Raw genomic sequence first — 20108 nt, forward strand, 5'->3', positions numbered from 1 at the left:
ATTGCTGTGCCCCCGTCCGCGCTTCACTCGACTAATAATAAATGATCCGCGGTGACCTTTATCAAAGCACTCGACATTTACTCAACTACATATGTACCTACCTTTAAAGCTTCAATGCAACCTTTAAAGCATTAATCGATAGGTGACTTGAAAATAAGTTTACAAGCTCTCCGTATTTTTATACCAAACTATTGCTTTTTATATTTATTCTTGTTGTTGCAGGAAAATTAATACATAGGTGAAGATATAAAAACTTTTTCTTAATAAACAGAAAATTCATCATCATCATCAGTTCACTATACGTCCCCACCGAGGGGTTCGGGAGCCTACCCTAAGTTACGGGTTACTAGGCCATAGTCAACCACGCTGGCCAAGTGCAGGTTGTAAAACAGAAATTTACTTTGGTTAAATACTAGGCTTGTGCTATTTTGAATGATTGTTTGCCGGCTGAAAATCAGGGTAGGGACAGTAGTCTGTCTCTGCTCCGCTTACCTGGCATCCTTTTGCCATACTTATATTTAGTTTGCTTAATATGTTTTTATGTTGTTATTTTCTTTGTATTTTTCTTTTATTTTAAACCAACATTTTATGCGCTACAAAAAGAAACGCACTGTCATAAATCAATTTCTAGTACCCAATCTATATTAGCTTGATTAAAAAATAAACTAATTAAACTTTAAAAGTCTGTCCAATTTAAATAATTAGATTTTGAAATATTATCGGTTGAGTTGCATGAGCGCGTGCCAAAACCAATAGTTATTATCGAGTATGATTCAGATAATGGAAATATGGAAAATTCAGTCCCCTACCTCCTCCTCCCTCACCCCGCACCACCGATGTGTAGCTACCTAAAATGTTTTTGATTGATCAGTACATTATCGAACTGAAATAGAGAAATATCAATAACAATAGAGCTAATAAAACTAACTTCATTGTGTAAATACAAGATAGGACCAACGTGCAAGAAGTCGCTAAATCTTTACGTAAGAGACTGAGGTCCTGAAGACCAGGATCCCTTACGCTATGACTGAGGAAGACCGCTTTCCTATTAATATTATTGTTTTTATTGAAACACTTAAATAGATTTTATATACGAAATTACTACGAAAGCAATTTCTGATTTTGAATTAAATTTAACACACGTGATTAAATTGAGCGATGAACTGAAAGGTTTAACCCTTTCTAAAATAGTCACAAATAACCAACAGTAAACATCTCGCCAAGAAAATATCTTAGTCGATCCAAAACAAAGTGAGGCCGCGGTACAAATAAAGTAATTAAACTGGAGAACAGGACGAAGATAGGAATCGGGTTGGTGTCGATGTCATTAAACAATCAATGGTGCGATTAAATCGGGTCCCGGGTTCGATCCCGGAGCCCCTCGCCGCATACTCGAATTAACTTTGTCATTACCCACACCCGTTATAACATTGATTCATTATTGAATTTAATAGCATCGCAGATAACTCGCGTTATTGTTATACGTCACCAACATGATTTATTTCTTAAGTAAGTTGCAAAATTATATTTCGATTTAGATGTTTTACCTTCAATCGGTTCCGTAGTGTATAGCAGCCTTAATATAAAGCAGACTTAACTGTTCAATTTTTAACAATCAAAATGAATTTATCGTACCATTGGCCCGTCGAAGACTTTTACTAAAATAGAATAATTGTCGATTTTCAATTTCCTCTGAGCAACATTTATCGTTGATAAGATAAACAAGACGGGAAACGAAATTGAGCACAACAATAAACAAAATGCTCGAAACAAAGATAAGCAAAACAAACATTGACGAATGGCTGTATTGTAGCGGGGACGTCCAGAGTGACACCTTGTGTCACGTGGCCCTCCCCTCCCCTACTCTACCTCACTCCTCCCCCACGCCCACGTTCCCTCACAATCTAAGGAAAGATACCAGAAGTGCCCCAGTGAAGCACACTTTACATTCTGAATTCACAAATTGCACTGAATTTGTAAAACGTACATTTTTATTTCTGGTACAGTTTTTTCAATAGAAATATTATTATGTTGTTTATGTTATTAGCCAAATGTCAATATATAACTGTGATAAACATATAAACAGGCTTCCAATTAGGGAGAATATTATTTTAATAATATGAAATTACAATGTTAAAGACCGTGCAGAGAAATTTGATCTTTATTGTCCTAAGATTATAAATATTAAATTATTGTGCATCAAGACCATTGTAACATACAAGACATTTCCGGGAAATAGTCTTTTGCGGAAAAAAAGCAAGCGCATTTAGTGAGTCACGTAAATTAATCACTTGCGACAGGGGGTCCGGGGTCCGAGGCGCACGGTGTGAGAACCGTCTTCCGAAACTTTCCACTCCTTAATGACGCTTAATGAAAATTGCTCGCCAAAATGGAATGATGACAGATAATCGCTAAGCTGAGAGCAAATATCACTTAAGTATTTCGCGTATTAACTTAAAGTGCAATGATAATACTATTATATATATTTTGATTAACACATGTTACATTGATGAAATATTAATAACACCTTCCAAATTTATTTGTTAGTTAAATTTTTCAAATATAATTTATCATTTGAAATTCACAATTTAAAAAAAAAAACTGCATTTTGTATTGTGCATCAGTCCTTCGATAGAAAAAAATAATCTCGATATCTCATTTTAGGAAGCGCCAATAGCCTAATGGTTAAGGGTACGGATTTCCGATCACGTGGTCGAGAGTTCGAATCCCGCCATTCAACTATTGTCGTAAACCACAAGCCTAGCGCTTAGATGGAATGATACAAGAATTATAAGTAAATTAAACGAAATCTGCTGATAATTTGTTTAAGAAAATAGATTAATTGAATTATTTATCGCGGACAGTTCCTGTACTTTTCTACTAGTGTTTTAGGGTGTTCTTATCAATAAGAAGAGCCATAGAACACCTGGTCGTAGTAAAGTTTTTATTGTAAACAATTAAAAGCTCAAGGATTGTTTGGGAGACAGGGCGCTGTAATTTATGTTCAAGTGGTCGGTGGGTTTGTGCGTTTTATTGCGGATTCCTATCTTAGTAGCAAGCGGACGTTGTGGAATAATTTTATTTTGTCATTATTAAATTTCTATTAAACACTACGGTAAAATTTTAATACAAAAAAAAACTTGTTTATTTTATCTGTAAATAATACGATGATAACTTGTTTACAATGAACAGTTTAAACTTTAAAAATATATTGTTAATATGACATTATTTTCAGTACTTATACGTGTAGATAATACAGGATGTAACAAGCTCAATTCTGGCATCGGCCCAACACATGCTGTATATCGTCACAAACGTCCGTCCGTTGTCTATTCACGTTCTTTACACGCGAAATGAACACATACTTGCTCCAGCCCAATTCTACTTCAATTTATTCCACTTCCTTTTTCATTTTACGTAACTTTATTTTTGTATTGTATTTCTCTCTGCATGAAGCTTGAAACTAGATGTAATATAAACTAGGAAGAATTGTTATTCGTAAGAAATAAAAGATATCAACATCCGTAAATATGTGACTTTTAATGCAGTATAACGACTCTTTAAATAAGAAAATTTCAAGGAATATAAGGAGAAATATCATTCTCAACTTAATGAACCATAAAATGATAGTAAAAATAAGTATACATGTCGCAGAATTAAAGAAAATACTAAATACAATTTTTCACAGCACACCAAGCAAGTATATTAATTCACAGGACACTATAAATTATAATAGTAATCTAAATTACTTTATAACTAAAAAAACTCAGCACAGGCGCAAAGAAGCGACGCCTTTCACTTTAAAACGATTTTCGTCGCTCATCAAGCGCTTATCAGATTACTGAACCCAAAATTGTGGTAAATACGATGTGAGGCGCGCTGACAGCTGATGGCGGGGTGTGTGTGGGGGGGAGGGGCGGGGCGTGAAACAATAGAACACAGCTCATTCGGATCGCGACATCACAATCTTAATTAAGGGATAAATGACTATTTATTATGTTGCGATTTAATGCAAATATTATATAGAATTTGAAGTAAAAAAAAATCAATATTTGTTTTTTTTACATTTCAACGCACTTTTCTATATATACATTAGGATAGTTAGTGCATATTCTAATCTTATCTTTAATATTTTATTAATGTTTTACCTTAAGAAAACAATCCAGAAATAACCGCTTTATCCAAGTTCCAAGCTTACATGAAACAACTCGGTAGTCCTTTGTTTCCAAATACAAATTTTGCAACGAAATTGAAGCAAATACTTAGATACAGGGTGAGCGAGTTTCTTGGCTTAGATGGTATTTCTATTAAGCATGTTGTATAAATCGAGTAGCGATCGATTGACAAGCTTCACAGTAACATAGGTGGATGTCAAAGCTTGGCCTTTGTCAGGGGTCGAGTGTGACGGGGGCTGTGACCCTCTACGGGGTCGTAGTGGGCCGTGCCGTTGACAGACCACGTCTAACGAACGCTGACAATGACAAGCTCCGAAAACGTACCTCCACCACCGGCCGGATTAATTCACGGGCATTAATTAAACCCTGTATATGAAGCTGCCCCCGACGTAAATGCACTGCCGATAGCAATTTCAACTGCTCTACCCTGTCACGTGAAATTTTTCAATTCACTCGAAATTTAATTACGCACATAGAGTACTGTCTCGCTCCAACAAAGCCTTTTAAAATCCTACGAAAATTGACTATCAATTATATTTCGAATTCAGAAATGCTATAAGAAAAAATAATTAATTAAAAAACAGTCGTAAAATTAACGACTCTGTATAAATTCTGAAATCCTTTGAAAGAAGTCACTAGATTTCAACACTGAAAGTTTATTTTTCTTTCAAATCAAATAATATACGTCTTGTATTTGAAAGAAAAATAAACGCAGAAAATTCTGTTTTCTTTGCTCAGTAAAATGTTACCTGATGAATAAATTCAAAGATTATTTTTAATTACCACGACAACTTGACTTAAACATTTTGAGCTTCTATTTCAAATAGTTTCAGTTTTATAAAAGTACTAAAGAACTGATTTGTCCCAAATATTACGTTTCAAAAAGAGTTTTTAATACCTACTATATACCATCCACCGATGGAATGAATAGTGTCTTGTAATTTGCCGAACCATTACAATTTTCCTAGGCAAATTACAAACGATCGGCACTCACGAATATACTAATAACAACCTTTAAGCCATACGCTAAAAGACTCTTGAAAACCTTTATAAACATAACATATTATCTATTAACTTTAATGGTATTTGCTACTATCCTCATAATGCTAACTGACCTCGAATAATTTATTAAGACGGAGTGAACAATATACTTCATTTTAATCTGCCACTATTTTAGAACACCTACTAACTATATTTCTTTATTAATTGTGTATGCATACATACATTCAAAACTCACTATTTTTTCTATTAATATAAACCCTTGCTATACGCAAACACAAATGTAGGAAATTCGAATAATTTACACAATTTAATTTTTATCACAATATCTCATTAATTCTCATACAGTACTATAATAATTACTCCTTTGTTACTCAATAACAATACGGAACTCAATACACAAACACCACGTACATGTATTGTTGCATAAAACTATTCACTGTGCGTGACAATGAACCATTGAATAGACTATGATCTGTGTTTCTACAGGGTGTTACAAGACATTGATGACGTGCGACAACTCCCCTTCCCCATTCCCTACCCCGTGCAGTCCGTCTTTGTCTCAAGACACCTGCGCGACCTCCAATTATCGATGTAATTGGCTATTCACAGTTGGCGCGATAGGGCGAGCACAGCATCGTTAATTAATAGAATCAACTGAACATTGAAATTTTGCGCTTCGCCAGTCTGAAGCTACCGTGAAGCAATTTGAAGCGATTTACTTCGTAGAAAGCGCTTTTCTCGACGCTTCAATGGACGGTTATGAACCGAAAGTCTTACTCTAGATTGTCGACTTTAAAAGCATTGAAGGAAACATTCTAATTAAACGAAATGTTCGAGATAAAAATTAAGATGATTTAAAATTAGGAAGTAACATCGAAATTTTCTCATAAAACAATTTTACTGTAGTCATATATCTTACCAATATAATAAATGCGAATATTTACATGGATAGATGTTTGAAGGTGTCTCTAAAACGACTGAACGGATCTCGTTGTAATTTGGCATACATAAAGAACACAGTCTGCAAGAATGTATGGGCTATTAATAAGTTTTTTTTTTAAATTCAGAGTGGACGTAATCGCGGGTGACAGCTAGTTTCTAAAAAAAATTACATTTGAAAGGGGGAAACTTTTATTCGTATCGATTATTCGTGCGGCCAATCAGTCCGCTAATGTTGCATGAAATTCATCAATAACGGCATGAACCCTCATAAATTTACGTTACAAGTGATGTGTTATGTTATCCCATACAGCTAAACAATATGTTGTTATGATTGATCGGTCGAACAAGCGAGGTGTGCTGTTCACTCATACCAATACAATATTAAATCAAATTATTCTTTCTCGCCCACATATACATGTGTAAATAACCATTTGTGTGTTTGTCGTCTCCTTTTTTATGGTAGTAAGCATGTCTTATCTCAGATTTTATGCGTATTTTGCTTAAATCTATTTTTTAAGTTTTTTTCCAAAAAAAATATTGAAAAGCATTTGAAACACCCTGTTAATATGAATATCTAGTTATTACCACGAAACAAAAAAATCTCTTAGAAGACAATAAAAGAGTAAGTTGAACCAATTGCTTAATTAATAAAACTTTACTGTCTATCTAAATGCTACTTAAAATTAAAAAAAAACTTTAACAAGTTATTTTTTGAGATGAATCTTAAGAAAAATTAGGGCGTTTCAAATTAAGTTACTTTAACCGAAAAAGCCATATTAAACTATCTTTTGTATCGCAATTAGATTCTACGCGTCAACACAATATAACGAGATACGCACGCGTGTATTTTCTATTCCAAACACACGTAGCCTGCGTACTTCAAGCAAACGCCTCGTGGGATCCATGGACGTGAGTTTCAACACAAATTGGTATCTTCAACTCAGTTTCGTGCGAGAGGAATCTATAAAAATTTTTCTTCCTCAATTTTTTTACCTGATGCTTTACTTAATTTCAAATCAAGACGTCAATTGTTACATATCTGTACTTATTTTTGCGATGCTCCATTTTTACAGCGCTAAAATATCGAATATATGACGGACTTGAAATATGTACCCTGTTGTTATCGTTAAGACAATAATTATTATAACTTTATGACTTAAATTTATCAAGCGATATCATTAAATCAACACGTTATTTACCAAAATATAACTGTACCCTTGGGTATTGATGGACCGTTACAAAGGAAGGGTCAGCCGTGAGATCCGAAGTAAATATTAATTATAGATAAGCCCCAAACAACGCCCAAAATCACTATACAATCAACATTATTACTTCGTTGTGTTACATTAAATTGCATTTACGAGCGTCCAAAGGAATCGGAGGTCATTCGTAGCTAATTAGTTTATTTAGCCACTGTCCAAACGTAGTGTTGAACGCGCCGCGTCACGGGAGTGTTCGCATTAACGCGTAATGAGAAACGTTGCGAGTGATGAGCGGGAGCGGGAGTGAATGACGGAGCGAGAAAGAGAATGACTTCGAAGCCGGAATGGGAGTGAACGACTGAGCGAGCAAGGGAGAGCAAGAGTGAACGCAAGAGCGGAGGCGAGAGTACAGTCGGCGCATTATTCTAGTTACACATAAGTGTAGAGAAGTACAGTAAGACAGTGCAGTATTGCAATTGAACGCACTACTCCGGGAACCGACCTATTTTCTACCCTTGTGTGAAATAGCATTAAGTATCCACCGAGCATTGAGTTGGTTAAGTCCCACTTAATTTGTCAGTTCATTTGTTTTTATTATATAGTTAGTTTTAGTAATTAAGCTTTTTCTTAATATAATTTACATCTATTTTGTTACCCCGCTATGGGGTTTTGAGTAAGCAACACAATTTAGGTTTATATGTTTACATTTCTTCCACAATATTAAGAACAAAGTGTAAGCTCGCTTATTAACGAAATAAATAAAATGCGATTGTGCCAAAAGCAGGCGGGACGGTGCGAATGTACGGCCGCCGTTACAACCAACTCTGCTGTGAAATTATCACAATTTAGGCGGTCATTAGCGGAGTCGCACGGGAGAGATATCCGGCTGGCCGGGTATAAATCTGAATTTAATGACCGCCCGCCACCGGTTCTAATATTTTCGAACAATGTTTCAGGACACGTAGCGAGTACGTGTGCCGAAACATGTTTCCCGGTGGACCGTTTGTTTCTTGTCGGGGGACCAAGCGCCACGTCTTTAGCCGGAAATTCGTCGGAAATACTTTAATTAAGTTCACTGGCTGCCTCATTTTATGTAACATTAGGTGAAAGAACTGAAAATATTTTGGAAGTATTTTTGTAAGAATGGCTTTGACACTGTATTAAAAATATTAATGATTGACTGTAACAATTTCCCCTTTAATGTTGTGTACTTAATTTATCATCATCATCATCATCATCAGCTGACTATACGTACACACCGAGGGGCACGGAGCCTACCCTAAGTTAAGGATGATTAGGCCATAATCAACCACGCTGACCAAGTGCTTGACTTCACACATATCTTTGAATTTTTTTCTCAGATATGTGCAGGTTGCATCACGATGTTTTACTTCATCGTAAGAACGTCGAATAAAAGTACATATGTAAATCGGAAAATCGAAAAACACATTGGTACATGACGGGATTCGATCCTTGGACCTGCAGATTGCAAGTCAAGTACTTGATCCCTGAGCTACCGACGCTCACTTAATTTTATCAGTGTTTATTTCTTCTGTGTTTTACACTGAGCTATTTTATTAAAATACCAGTTTTTAATAGTTATAAAAATAATATAAAAAACTGGTTCGATGTATAAAGGCAAAAAAAGTAGCACTGACCTTTATACGATGGTTTTCTCATTTTATTTTTAATATTCAATAATCGACCTTAGCTACTGAATATTTTTATACTAGCCATGTCCTTATTACCTTGTCCTAGATACTGTCACAAATAGTAACTGAGTTAACTTGTTCTATATAGTGCTCGGTTTAAATATTATTTTATAAGGAAACATGACAAGTGGCTTTGTTAGCACAGATATAAATTTCATGGAGTTAATTCATACTAATATTAAAGTGTACTAACAACAAGCGCACTGGTTAAAGAATCGGTTAATAATTTTTGTTTCAATCCAGTTGGACTCTATTTGTAACGATTAATCCAGTAACGTGGGCTTACGACCAGAGTAATCCCGATATCGAATCTGAGTCGGTTTAATGAACATAAAAATTCATTGAATCCAACAAAGCGATCGCCGCTTACATGTCCAGTAAATCTGAATCATTTTTTTAACAAAAATAATGACAAAGTATTGAAGCTAATGGGTATAGTGGGCAAAAATGGAGATAAATTCACTTTGGTAGATTTTATATTTTAGAAGCCAAGATGTGTTTATATTAACATAGCTCTTGTATATATTTCATCGTATATAAGCTTAAAGAAAATCAGCCTAAAATTATAATATATATATAATAAGCTTAAAAAAATGTCTTCCGGTACTTAAAGATTTTAATAATATAATATTCACTGTAAACTGTCTGTCTATTTGTGTCATTGCCACGTTAAATTTTTACACCAACGTAAACGAATCTTTCTATCGAGAAAGATTTTACTTCAATTAAGAATTATGAATCGAAAAATCAAACTTAAAGAGATAATTATAGGGGCGGACTTTTGTTTATAAAAATTCAAGAGTTATCTATAATATTGCTGATATGCGACAACGTATTTTACGATAATATTAATGTAATCTATATATAGATTTAGTTCACGATTGGTGTTAGTAAGGAGATAGATACAATGACCATGTCCCGGGAATTAGCTGTTTTAAAAGATGTTATAAAGTACTGCTACTATATATTTATTGATTAATTTCAAACATGATAATTCGAAGCACACACTAAAACTTTCCACCCGCTTGTAGTAAATAGATTCCCAATGATATAAGTGAAGCTAAGTGAGGCGATAAGTGGTGGGGGGATGTAGTGGTGGTGTGTAGCCTGTTTGTGTGTTGCAGGGGGCGCGGGCGGGCGGCGCGCCTAGGCAGACCCAGGTAGAGTTTGTTGTGCGTGCCCTAGGCTGTTCTGTTCTGTATCACTGTCTTTGGAATAGCGCAAGTGAGACCGTTCCGCGTCGAATCTACTGGAATGTGCCTTGACACAAACTCTATTTTTTATTGTTTTGTAAATTTGTTGTATTTTATTTTGTATACGACTCTGTTTTGTTTTTTGTGTAAATAGAGTTATTTTCAATAATTTTTGAAGTAAAAAATATTTTAATACGCTTCATAAAATGATGTAATATAATAACAAGTCGTGAAGTAATTTTGAACTGTTTTAAAATTTGCAAAACTTTTGTTAACACAATATTTTAGAACACATTTTCCTAATGACCGTCGCATTTTAATGAAGATAATGGACAGACGCGATTTAATTTTGCGGGATTAATTAAATAAGCTTTGAAAGGAAAAAGTTGGAACAATGATATTTTCTCTTTTATAATTTTTTTATTCGATCTTTTAGAAACTTTATTATTATTTGTTTTATGTGATATTGCAATTGTTTTGTTATAACAAACTGTTTTTCTTTCATCCATGTGTCCCCAAGGTCCCCTATGACTTAGCCCGCTCAAGGCACACTCCACCGGCGCGATGTGGATTCGACATCGAACGTTTTATTGTTACGCTCACTCTGCACTTAGTAATCGTCGTGCTGTAAGACATATATTTTATTTTCGTAATCATTGTCGAGATTTAATTAGTGTGAATTTATGTTATTTTGTCGTTAATTTAAACTAAACAGTTGATTTCTGTAAAGAGCCTGCCGCAAAAGTACGCGCCAAAATTTGTCCCTTTTTTGATTGTGCCGACATTTTGTATAATTTATTGATAACTGTCAAAAACTTTGCTCGCGCAGAAGTCGCCCAAATAGAGCAATGAAGCCCCGAGCTAATTGAATTATACACCCCGAGGGCTCCGTAGTTCGCTTTACAAGTACCTGGTCTTCTTTGTGTGCAATTTAAATTGTTCCATATTTTTTTATTCTATTTATTTTGAAATATATTCTCCTACGGAACCCTCTGCGTTTGAAACATCACCATTTAGTGTATTGTGCTAATTATGTGTTGGTCTGGGTTTGAATTTTGTTCGTTGTTTCATTTTGACTAAAACTGTGTGTAATATGTGTTCTATAGAAGCTGTGGTTGTTTTGTTCAGTCATCACCAGTGGGTGATGCCGCGAGCGCGGGTCGCGTGTCGGGCGGCGGCGTGACACGGGACAATCATACCTATACAGGGTGTTTAAAATTTGCATCACTTATTAAATTTAGTATTACCAAAATAACCTTTCAATGTAAAACCTTAAAATACTCTTATTTACTTTTTCTATCAAATTTGCGACCGACTAATTCATAACGTACTAAGATAAAACTTGTTACGAACTTGTTAAAAAGTTATTTAAATAAGAAAATATAGAGTTACGAGATATTTTCTTAAACTACTTATGTTATTTCTTTGTCATTCAAGTCTCAAACTTATCGTTACATCCAATAACATACTGAATACTTAATAAGTTGTAAAGTTTGTCGCGTTTCAAATATAACTTTCTTAGTATAGCGCATTTGTTTCACTTTTCAATTTACATATTGTATACAAGTTTGAATATAGTACAAAACAGACTGTAAAAAAGTCCGCTACATGTAGTTAAATGGAAAGCCCGTCACTCGCACTCGCCCGGTCATCAGCGAAACCGCCTAACTCAATTTTATCGAGTTTTCATTTTGTTTTTTTTTCGGGGATATGCAATTGGCACGGGGTCGTAAGTCCGCCGCTCCACGCACCACCGCTAGGCTTATTGTGGTTTCGCGTTCTGTGGAATTTTCTAATAAAACTGATGGTGTTTTTTCGCCGCAGATCGGAAGCTGTTCGTTGGAATGCTCAGCAAACAGCAGACGGAGGACGATGTCCGGCAGTTGTTCACGCCGTACGGCACTATAGAAGAGTGCTCCATACTGCGTGGACCTGACGGCGCGAGTAAAGGTACGTTCTATTCTACTTTTTTTTAAAACGTTACAACCATGTGTAGCCAGCCAGTAGTCAGTAGTAAAGACTAATATAATTTACATATTATGATGAAGTAACTTCTGTCCTAAATCGTTTAATTAGACAAAAGTTTAAGTTCTGTATTATAGGATAATTCTATAAAACCTTTTTTATTTCCATTGACATGCACCTTAGTCACTGGAAACAAATTTATTCAAGCGGCAAGACTGAGAGAAAGAATTTTAAGGCTCTCGCGGTGAAATAAATTTCTCTCAGTCGTTAGGTTTCGGCGCTGAGAAGATTTACGTGGTATTAGTACTGAAAGTGAATTTCACCTGTGTTTCAAAGTCAGAGAGGCTTGAACTTACTCTTCATCTATTTCGGAAATTGATAATTTGTGTATACGTAAGTAGTGAACAAGTAAAATTTAAATTCTAATTAAATTCACGTTTGTTTGCTTTCACAATAGTTAAGAATATCTATAAAACAAATTAACCTTCCATTTTAATTCGTAAATATCACTAAAAAATGACAATCCTATAAGCAAGTAACAGTAGGTTTCCGACACCATAATCTCTGATTGAAACATATTGATATCTCTGTTTTGTTAAAGATGATGACAGGGATGACATTATGTTTAATACACAAATTTTCGTCTCAGAAACAAACGATAAATCGCATTGCCTTAAAATATCGATATAGTACACTATGTGGTTTTCGTATCAACTATACTATTTTGTATTGTAAAGCTATCTTCACACGAGGGCAGCATAGTAAATCAGAACAACCTATTGTACTATTTATTACTGCAATTGATTTAACGGACACACCCAGACAGAACAGTTCTGTTTTGACTGTAACTATTTATTCAAACAAAAATGTTACTGAGCTGCTGTTTCTTCACACAGCGCTACCCTTGTGTGAAACTTCCTTTACGTCGATGCGACACCGCTCGGCACATCATATTCGCAGACGCGACGGAGCGTCTCGGTGTGACGCAAGTTTAATTTCATTTCGTTCCCGCTCCAAATTCGTCGGATTTTAATTGAGTTTAGACCGTAAACTCCGCAATAGCGCTGCGCGGTTTGTTAGTTGCCTAAGCGAGGCTGTCTTTATGTATACATTAAGCTTTTTACGCCTTAAACGCCTGCCTATTCTGTCATTATTGAACGATAAACTTATTAAGTACAGATGTACCGAACAGCGCGGCAAATTGTTAATTCGCTTTAATTACCAACGGCGCCTTGGCGGGCGATAAAATCATTTTTATGAGCTTCTTTGCGTTATGGTTGTCGAGGATTTCATTTTGAATTAAGCGGGATTTTAGTCTTGCATTCTGACTTTGATGCTTGAGACGACAAATTGAAAAGCTACGAGTCAAGTTAGTATTCGACAAAATACTTCATTCATAGCAGTTGCTTTTCTTTTGAAAATGATGAAAAATTATAAATGAGTTTTGTTCATTAATTTAAAAATTTGTTATTAATGTTATAAAACTTTTGTAACCGCGCCTACCGGGTAGCGTAGGATATGCTACGAAAATATGTAACAGTCTACTTAAACACATTCTTAATTTAAAATGAAAATAAGAGATAAAAATAGTTTACTGCCATTTCCATTATATTAAAATGTACTGAATATGTTATTTACCATTACATAAATGTTATTGAATGAAATGTTATGTACTTTATAACTGTAACATATTGGGTAATAACTACACTTTATGAGTACAGTTAAATAACGAAATCACTTCTGGTGAAGCGAGGATTTGCTAACGGTCGATAAACGTCTGTTTAATCCAGCATTCAGCGCGCTATCGGAACCAAGTACCGGGCTCGGTCGCGCGATCATATTTTGTGAGACTATATCGATACTCTAACTATATAATAAATCGAATATACTTAGGGTGCTTTGTTTACCAAAATTAGCGATCTACACGTACGCATAGACAAATAATTAACGCTTAAAGCGTATGACACATTTTTTTCTACACAAATATCTTTCATCTGAAAATATCCGTTAATTAGGATCCTAAATTTAGTTAAGAACTTACCGCTACTTATGAGATCTACACTAATTGACGTTTAAAAGTCTATATTGTTCCTAGTAAATATTAAAAGATCTAAATGTGTTTTTATTCATTATTTTACGTAACCACTGAGATTAGTAAAGTGGGCACTAAACCTACTAAAGAATGAATATGATCAGTGGAATATCATCTCCCGGCACGAAGCGTCGTTTCTCACCGTAATAAGGGTGCAGGTCACGGCGATAACTATCGTAAAATTGCCGCAAACCCGCTCTCTTTACGGCGCCAGTAACGGCTGGATCGTAAAATATCGCCAATTTAGTTGACGCTTAGCGTCTCACGAGGTCGCAGTGACGTATTGTCTGCGGTCTCTGAGGGAGCGAATGAAACAGACGCCTACCCGCCACGTGTCACATGAGCCGCTTTTGTGTTGACACTCAGCGATTCATGACGCATTACCAACGACCGCCAAGGAAACTAGCGACATGTCGCGACTGGCTACCCTGAAGTGTGGTACGAACCATTATTGTAAATGTATATGTCAAGTGTTTTATTCGACTATTCGCGAGTCATGGCGCATTATCATTATAATCAAAGAATTATATCTATACTAGGAATAGAGACGCTGCTAGTTTTGTCGGAAAATAAGTAAAACCATTGAGCATACAAAATAGTATAAAAGAAAAAATGCCCTGACACCTACAGTATGAATAACTTTGTGACACTTTTTTAACATTGAGAGGCGGTAGTGAGCTGATATAATTTAGTTTGACTTATGTCTACCGAATCAGATATCCTTGTCGGTCAAAAGATCTGATAAAATGACTGACATGTCGCGACATGCTACCTGTATGTCACACCAGCGGCTCGTCGTCTTTCTAAAGTTTTTTAGTTTTGTTATTTACGTATAAAGTAACTATTAAAAAATAAGCGCTTGTATTCTGTTTGTATCGTGTAATGTAATTCTTCATCTCGTTTGATTTAATTTTTATCACAATTATTATATAATTAATTTTACAAACAAAAGACAATTCTTGAGTGAATGAAAAAATAAAATATGAATATATTTTGGAAGGAAAATCGAATTTGCGTGTTCTTTACGAACTGGAATCCAATGTAATCGCATAATTCAGACCCCGTTAGTCCTTTCGCTTTGCAAAATTTCGCTTAACACTCCCTGAGCCTATATAATCCCATTGTTGATGTGAAACAAGTAAAATAGGGTTTATGTACTTTCAACGCTTCAAGGTTCATACTGAATACAGCTGTACCCTTCGATATATTTCTTTAATAAGAATTTGTATGAAAATATAATTGAAATCAGACAATTTTACAGCGGCAAGTGTATATATGTGGGTCGTATCTAATTAATATCGGTTACAAAATAAATGTAATTTGTAATTTTTTTTAATAAGTACTCTTAAGCTATTGGTACTTTTATTAAAAATGGTTTCCTTTCCTAATTAAAGGAAGCAAAGCGGTACTAAATTTGTTATTTAACTTCAGTGTATTTTCGTATTACTTCCTTGTAACCATAAACGCCAACTAAGATTTCATCGGAAGCTTTTAACTTGATAGTTGGTTCATTGTTGTAATAAAAACTAAAAGCGCGATAACGCTGCCACATAAAATCTTGCGTAGTACTTTCTATTCTGTAAACAGAATACGTTGTGAATAGTTACACAGATTTGGTACAGTCACGAAGGTAATAAAGATGTTTTATTATAATTATAAATTAATAAAATCATTGACCCAATGGACTGAATACATAAGCAGTGATTGAAAATAATGTAGAAGTTATTGTTGGACGTCAAAATAAATTATTTATGTATTTAAATAAAAATTGAGATTATGTTTGTAACATTAATTATGAAATGTAAATGTTTTATTTCACACATTTCTGTACTACTAGACAATACTTGCAATTCAAAGAACATAATAATTCTAGTAGAATTGTGCAATTGGAACCTTTGAAATTTCTATTAGAATAACATTGTTCGGATCGCACGACACATTGACGTGGTTCGAGGAATTTTATCCTAGGTCGCACCTTATTTGGCTTCAGTCCATATTCTGAATCTCGTTAAATTGTCTCTCAGTTAAACCAATGTGTATTAAAATACATAGGTAAAGATTCGTGAGAACTAACGCTTCTTACTACAAAACTGTAGCGTGACGTCGTAGCGGATCCGTAGTTTGATGCCACGGTAATCCCATACGGTTACTGCGTAGCGACTCAGTAGCGTAATGCTACAATCTCATAACCTTAGGTTGGTGTAGACTCGAAGTGACGACTCAGTGATCCCGTATCGTGACGTAACGGTCCCGTGATTTGACGCCACGTCAATGCCTTCACAAGACAGCTGGGAAATTGCGATCGACTAGTGTACAGTCGCCATTATACTTTTGTTCTATATCGAAGTCGAGTGCAGGTTGTCAAAGAAACGTTGCTAGCAAAGAATGATCGGCGATCGAATTACGTTATAGAGCTGAAACGGAGCGAGCTCGTAAGCTTACAAAAGCTTGATTCTGTATAAGTATTTTTTTTATTTTCACATCTAGCACACGCTCTAAATATTCCAACATATACAGTATTTTAATTTTAAGTTTAGTTCATATTAAGTTTTAATTAATGTGCTAAAATTGTAGAGATTTTTGATGGTTTTCAATACCTAAATATATCAAATCGTTTATCAAATATTTATTATGAATCATAAGCGTGCTTAACTCAGTGACGTGTTACGCGATACTATTGTGGAGCGTGACCGCGAGCACGTCGTCACGGTCACGTTACGTGACAGTTGCGGCGCCGCGGGCAAAGGCCGACGTACACGTGCGGTTGCCTGCTGCCGCTCTCGGCGACTCAATCATTTCTGCGCGACAAATTCTCTTCATAGCGTATCGAAAAGCCAAACTTCTTTAATAACTTCATTCCTTAAAAACAAAACAAGTACCTAAAAGTAAAAATGACTTTAACATTTTTTGTGCATTTAATATGGTGTAAATATTGGCAAACAATTTTTTTTTATCAAAATTTTCGTAAAGACTTCTTTCTCCACTAATTAGCTACTATTTATTATTAAATAGTAGAATGACCTTTAATAATCACAAATAATATGTAAAATAAACACTGAAAACATATTTCTAACAATATGATTTGCTTTATTGTTATTCCAGGCATGTATTCCGACGATACTTCAAACCCTTGAAGGTATTAAATTCATGTCCGCTGGAATCATTATTTTGAATTGTTCATACGCTCCACTCGGCACATCTCTAGAGCCCTCAACTCTCTAAGTCCCAATATCATTCGCTTTTGACTAATTTGTTATTGCTTTGTTTATATTTATACTTAACAGGAATCGAAAAAAGAATATTTCATTTTACAGCTCGTGTATCATCCAAACATAAAGATTAAAAAAAAGAAAACGTTTAAAAATATTTTCCATACAGACACAGTCTTACTCCATGTCTTTGAGTTAGGTGTTCAACGCAATCTTAAGAACCGAATCATTAAACCATAGATCTTGTAAACACGCCGCGATATTACTATGATTAAATTCGTGGGTAACACGCTGTCACGCTGGCTATCGCAACACGCGCTCCGCCGCAACACGCTCGCCGCTGTTGACGTGACGCCGTGACGAGGGTGGGAACTAATTATTATTTGAGAACTTCAAATTTGGAGCAATTTAAGTTTTATCATTTTTTGTGATGTTTAAGGACTTTCAAAATTGTTATGTTTATTACTTTTTACATGTTTTTTTTATAACATTTTAAACTTTGTGAAGTACATTTTTACGTCACCTTTTTTTTATTATACGCTGACGACTACTGCCTCTGCTTGAAAATCCCTAGAACTACATAAAGCTCAATAATATTGTAGATAAAAAGATTTCTAGGAAAAATTAATTACAGAAAGACATTCTGACTTACGGCTAATACCCAATTAGTAAAAACGAAGGCCTCTCAGGGATGACAATATATCTATATTATTATCATAAATTCATCGAATTCGAAGCATATTTTTATTAAGAACAATTATTTTTATTATTCATAATGATACTTGAATAAATAATCAATATATTATGTACGGTATCGCTAAACAAATTTCATTTTAAATAAATCAAGGAAATATTGTAAACGTCGCAACCCTGTCTCCGAGGCATATTTCCATGAATATCCTCAGCGGGCCTTGTTACATTAAGCCCTGGCCCGGGGGGATTGTTCAACTATGTAGAAAAAAAGAATTTCACTTGTGAGCTCGCTTCTCTGATATGAAATACGAATTCAATTAAGTATCAAATCGTTTGGATGTTATATTGAACGATAAAATTAGGTCAGATATGTTGTACTGATTTCATACTTAGGTACAAGTGAAATGTAATAAACAAGACAAGAAAAGAAAGTTTTAAATAGATCGCATTGATGCAGTAATAAGTTATGTTTAATGGTTATTTTATTTAGAAAAAAAACTCTTCAAGTGTGGTCTTAAGTGTGAAAAGAAAAGAATTTGTTCTAGTTTTTTTTTAACTCTGTACAATTTTCAGTGACTTGTACAGATTTCAACATTATATTTTAGTCATGGTTTTTACTTTTATGTTCTCTGCGTAAAGATTTATTATCTATCATTATCGCAGCGATATCAGGGTAATGACGCAATCTTCTCGGATACAACAGATTATTTAATAGAGATGCGCTCAGATCTCGATGAAAAATATCAGACAAATAGCCTATGAAACAATATTACGACACTTTTATTTCTTACAAGGACACCGCTTTTAATACCATTATGCTTATTTCAACATCTTTAATTTACTTCTATATTCTCCACTACTGCGTAGAATTTCAATTATAACTAAACAATATAATTAAACATCTCATTGAAAACTCTCAGTAGTTGATTAAATAAATCAGCGGGAACGTTGCTCGAGAAATAATTTACTTTGACGAGCTTCCCCGAACAAACAACACGTTTATCAGTCACCAGGTGCTTTCAGCCGTAAGGAATAGCTCCAAGTGGCGATTAATTCACGTCCCGGCGTCACGTTGGAGTCGAGTCACCGTGACGCGGCGTTACACAGCGTGACACGTCACTTTATAAGCCAAGTCACCGCCTATTCGAGTTGATGGATTCAAAACAGCGATATAATAATATCGATGGCCTATTACACGCCTTTTCAGTTGACGTTTCAATTGTTACGTCTTAACCTTTACCCGTTTAACTAATCAGAAAAAAAATGACTGTAAAATTACTAATATTAGAGATGCAAATATTTAAAACATGTTTGTATAAGGTATATTCAGAACGGCTGCATGGATCTCGCTGAAATTTGGCATAAAGGTAGAGTATAGTCTGGAAGAATACAAGTTTTTCGGAGACGGAGTCGCGGACGACAGCTAGTATTGTATATGATTAACTACGAGTATAAATTTGTCGTCTCCACGTATCTTGGTATCTCTGCAACTCCTATTATTAAATTCAGCAAACACATTCAGTTGATGATACACTTAACATATTTAAGTTCACGGTGATGAGAGAACAATTAAGACGTTTAATAAATGTAAGGCCAGTACGTTTGAATATAATTTAATCTACTGACAAGGTAATAGCTCAAGAGAAGACGGTATTACTGCGACGGTACGAGTGGAGGTAGCTACGCGGCATCTCACAATGACACGTCTTGAAGCTACGTTATTTACGAAGGACCGAGCTCGTCGTCAACTTCACTGATGTTAATCTGGATAGCTCTGTCAATGCTTTGTGGTGTTACCTAAGACCATAGGTCTTGTAATTACGACTGGGACCTATAAACATAAATATAAATATATGTACGAGTATATACTAAATAATTGCTACATAAAACTTTGATTGAATAACTTTAATCATTCTTGATTAA

The 20108-nt window shown here is 34.9% G+C and overlaps 1 protein-coding gene across 1 annotated transcript in view; it reads left to right on the forward strand.

Moving 5' to 3' along the window:
• The window catches only part of bru3 (CUGBP Elav-like family member bruno 3), a 385675-nt gene that overhangs the window by 279953 nt on the left and 85614 nt on the right, over nt 1-20108 (forward strand). Inside the window, exon 6 of the mRNA XM_013323499.1 lies at nt 12051-12176. Within this exon, the coding sequence (XP_013178953.1) occupies nt 12051-12176 (126 nt within the window). The remainder of the gene's footprint in view (nt 1-12050; nt 12177-20108) is intronic.

Source organism: Papilio xuthus, unplaced genomic scaffold (genome assembly GCF_000836235.2).
Source record: "Papilio xuthus unplaced genomic scaffold, Pxut_1.1 DF828952.1, whole genome shotgun sequence".
Lineage (NCBI taxonomy): Eukaryota > Metazoa > Arthropoda > Insecta > Lepidoptera > Papilionidae > Papilio > Papilio xuthus.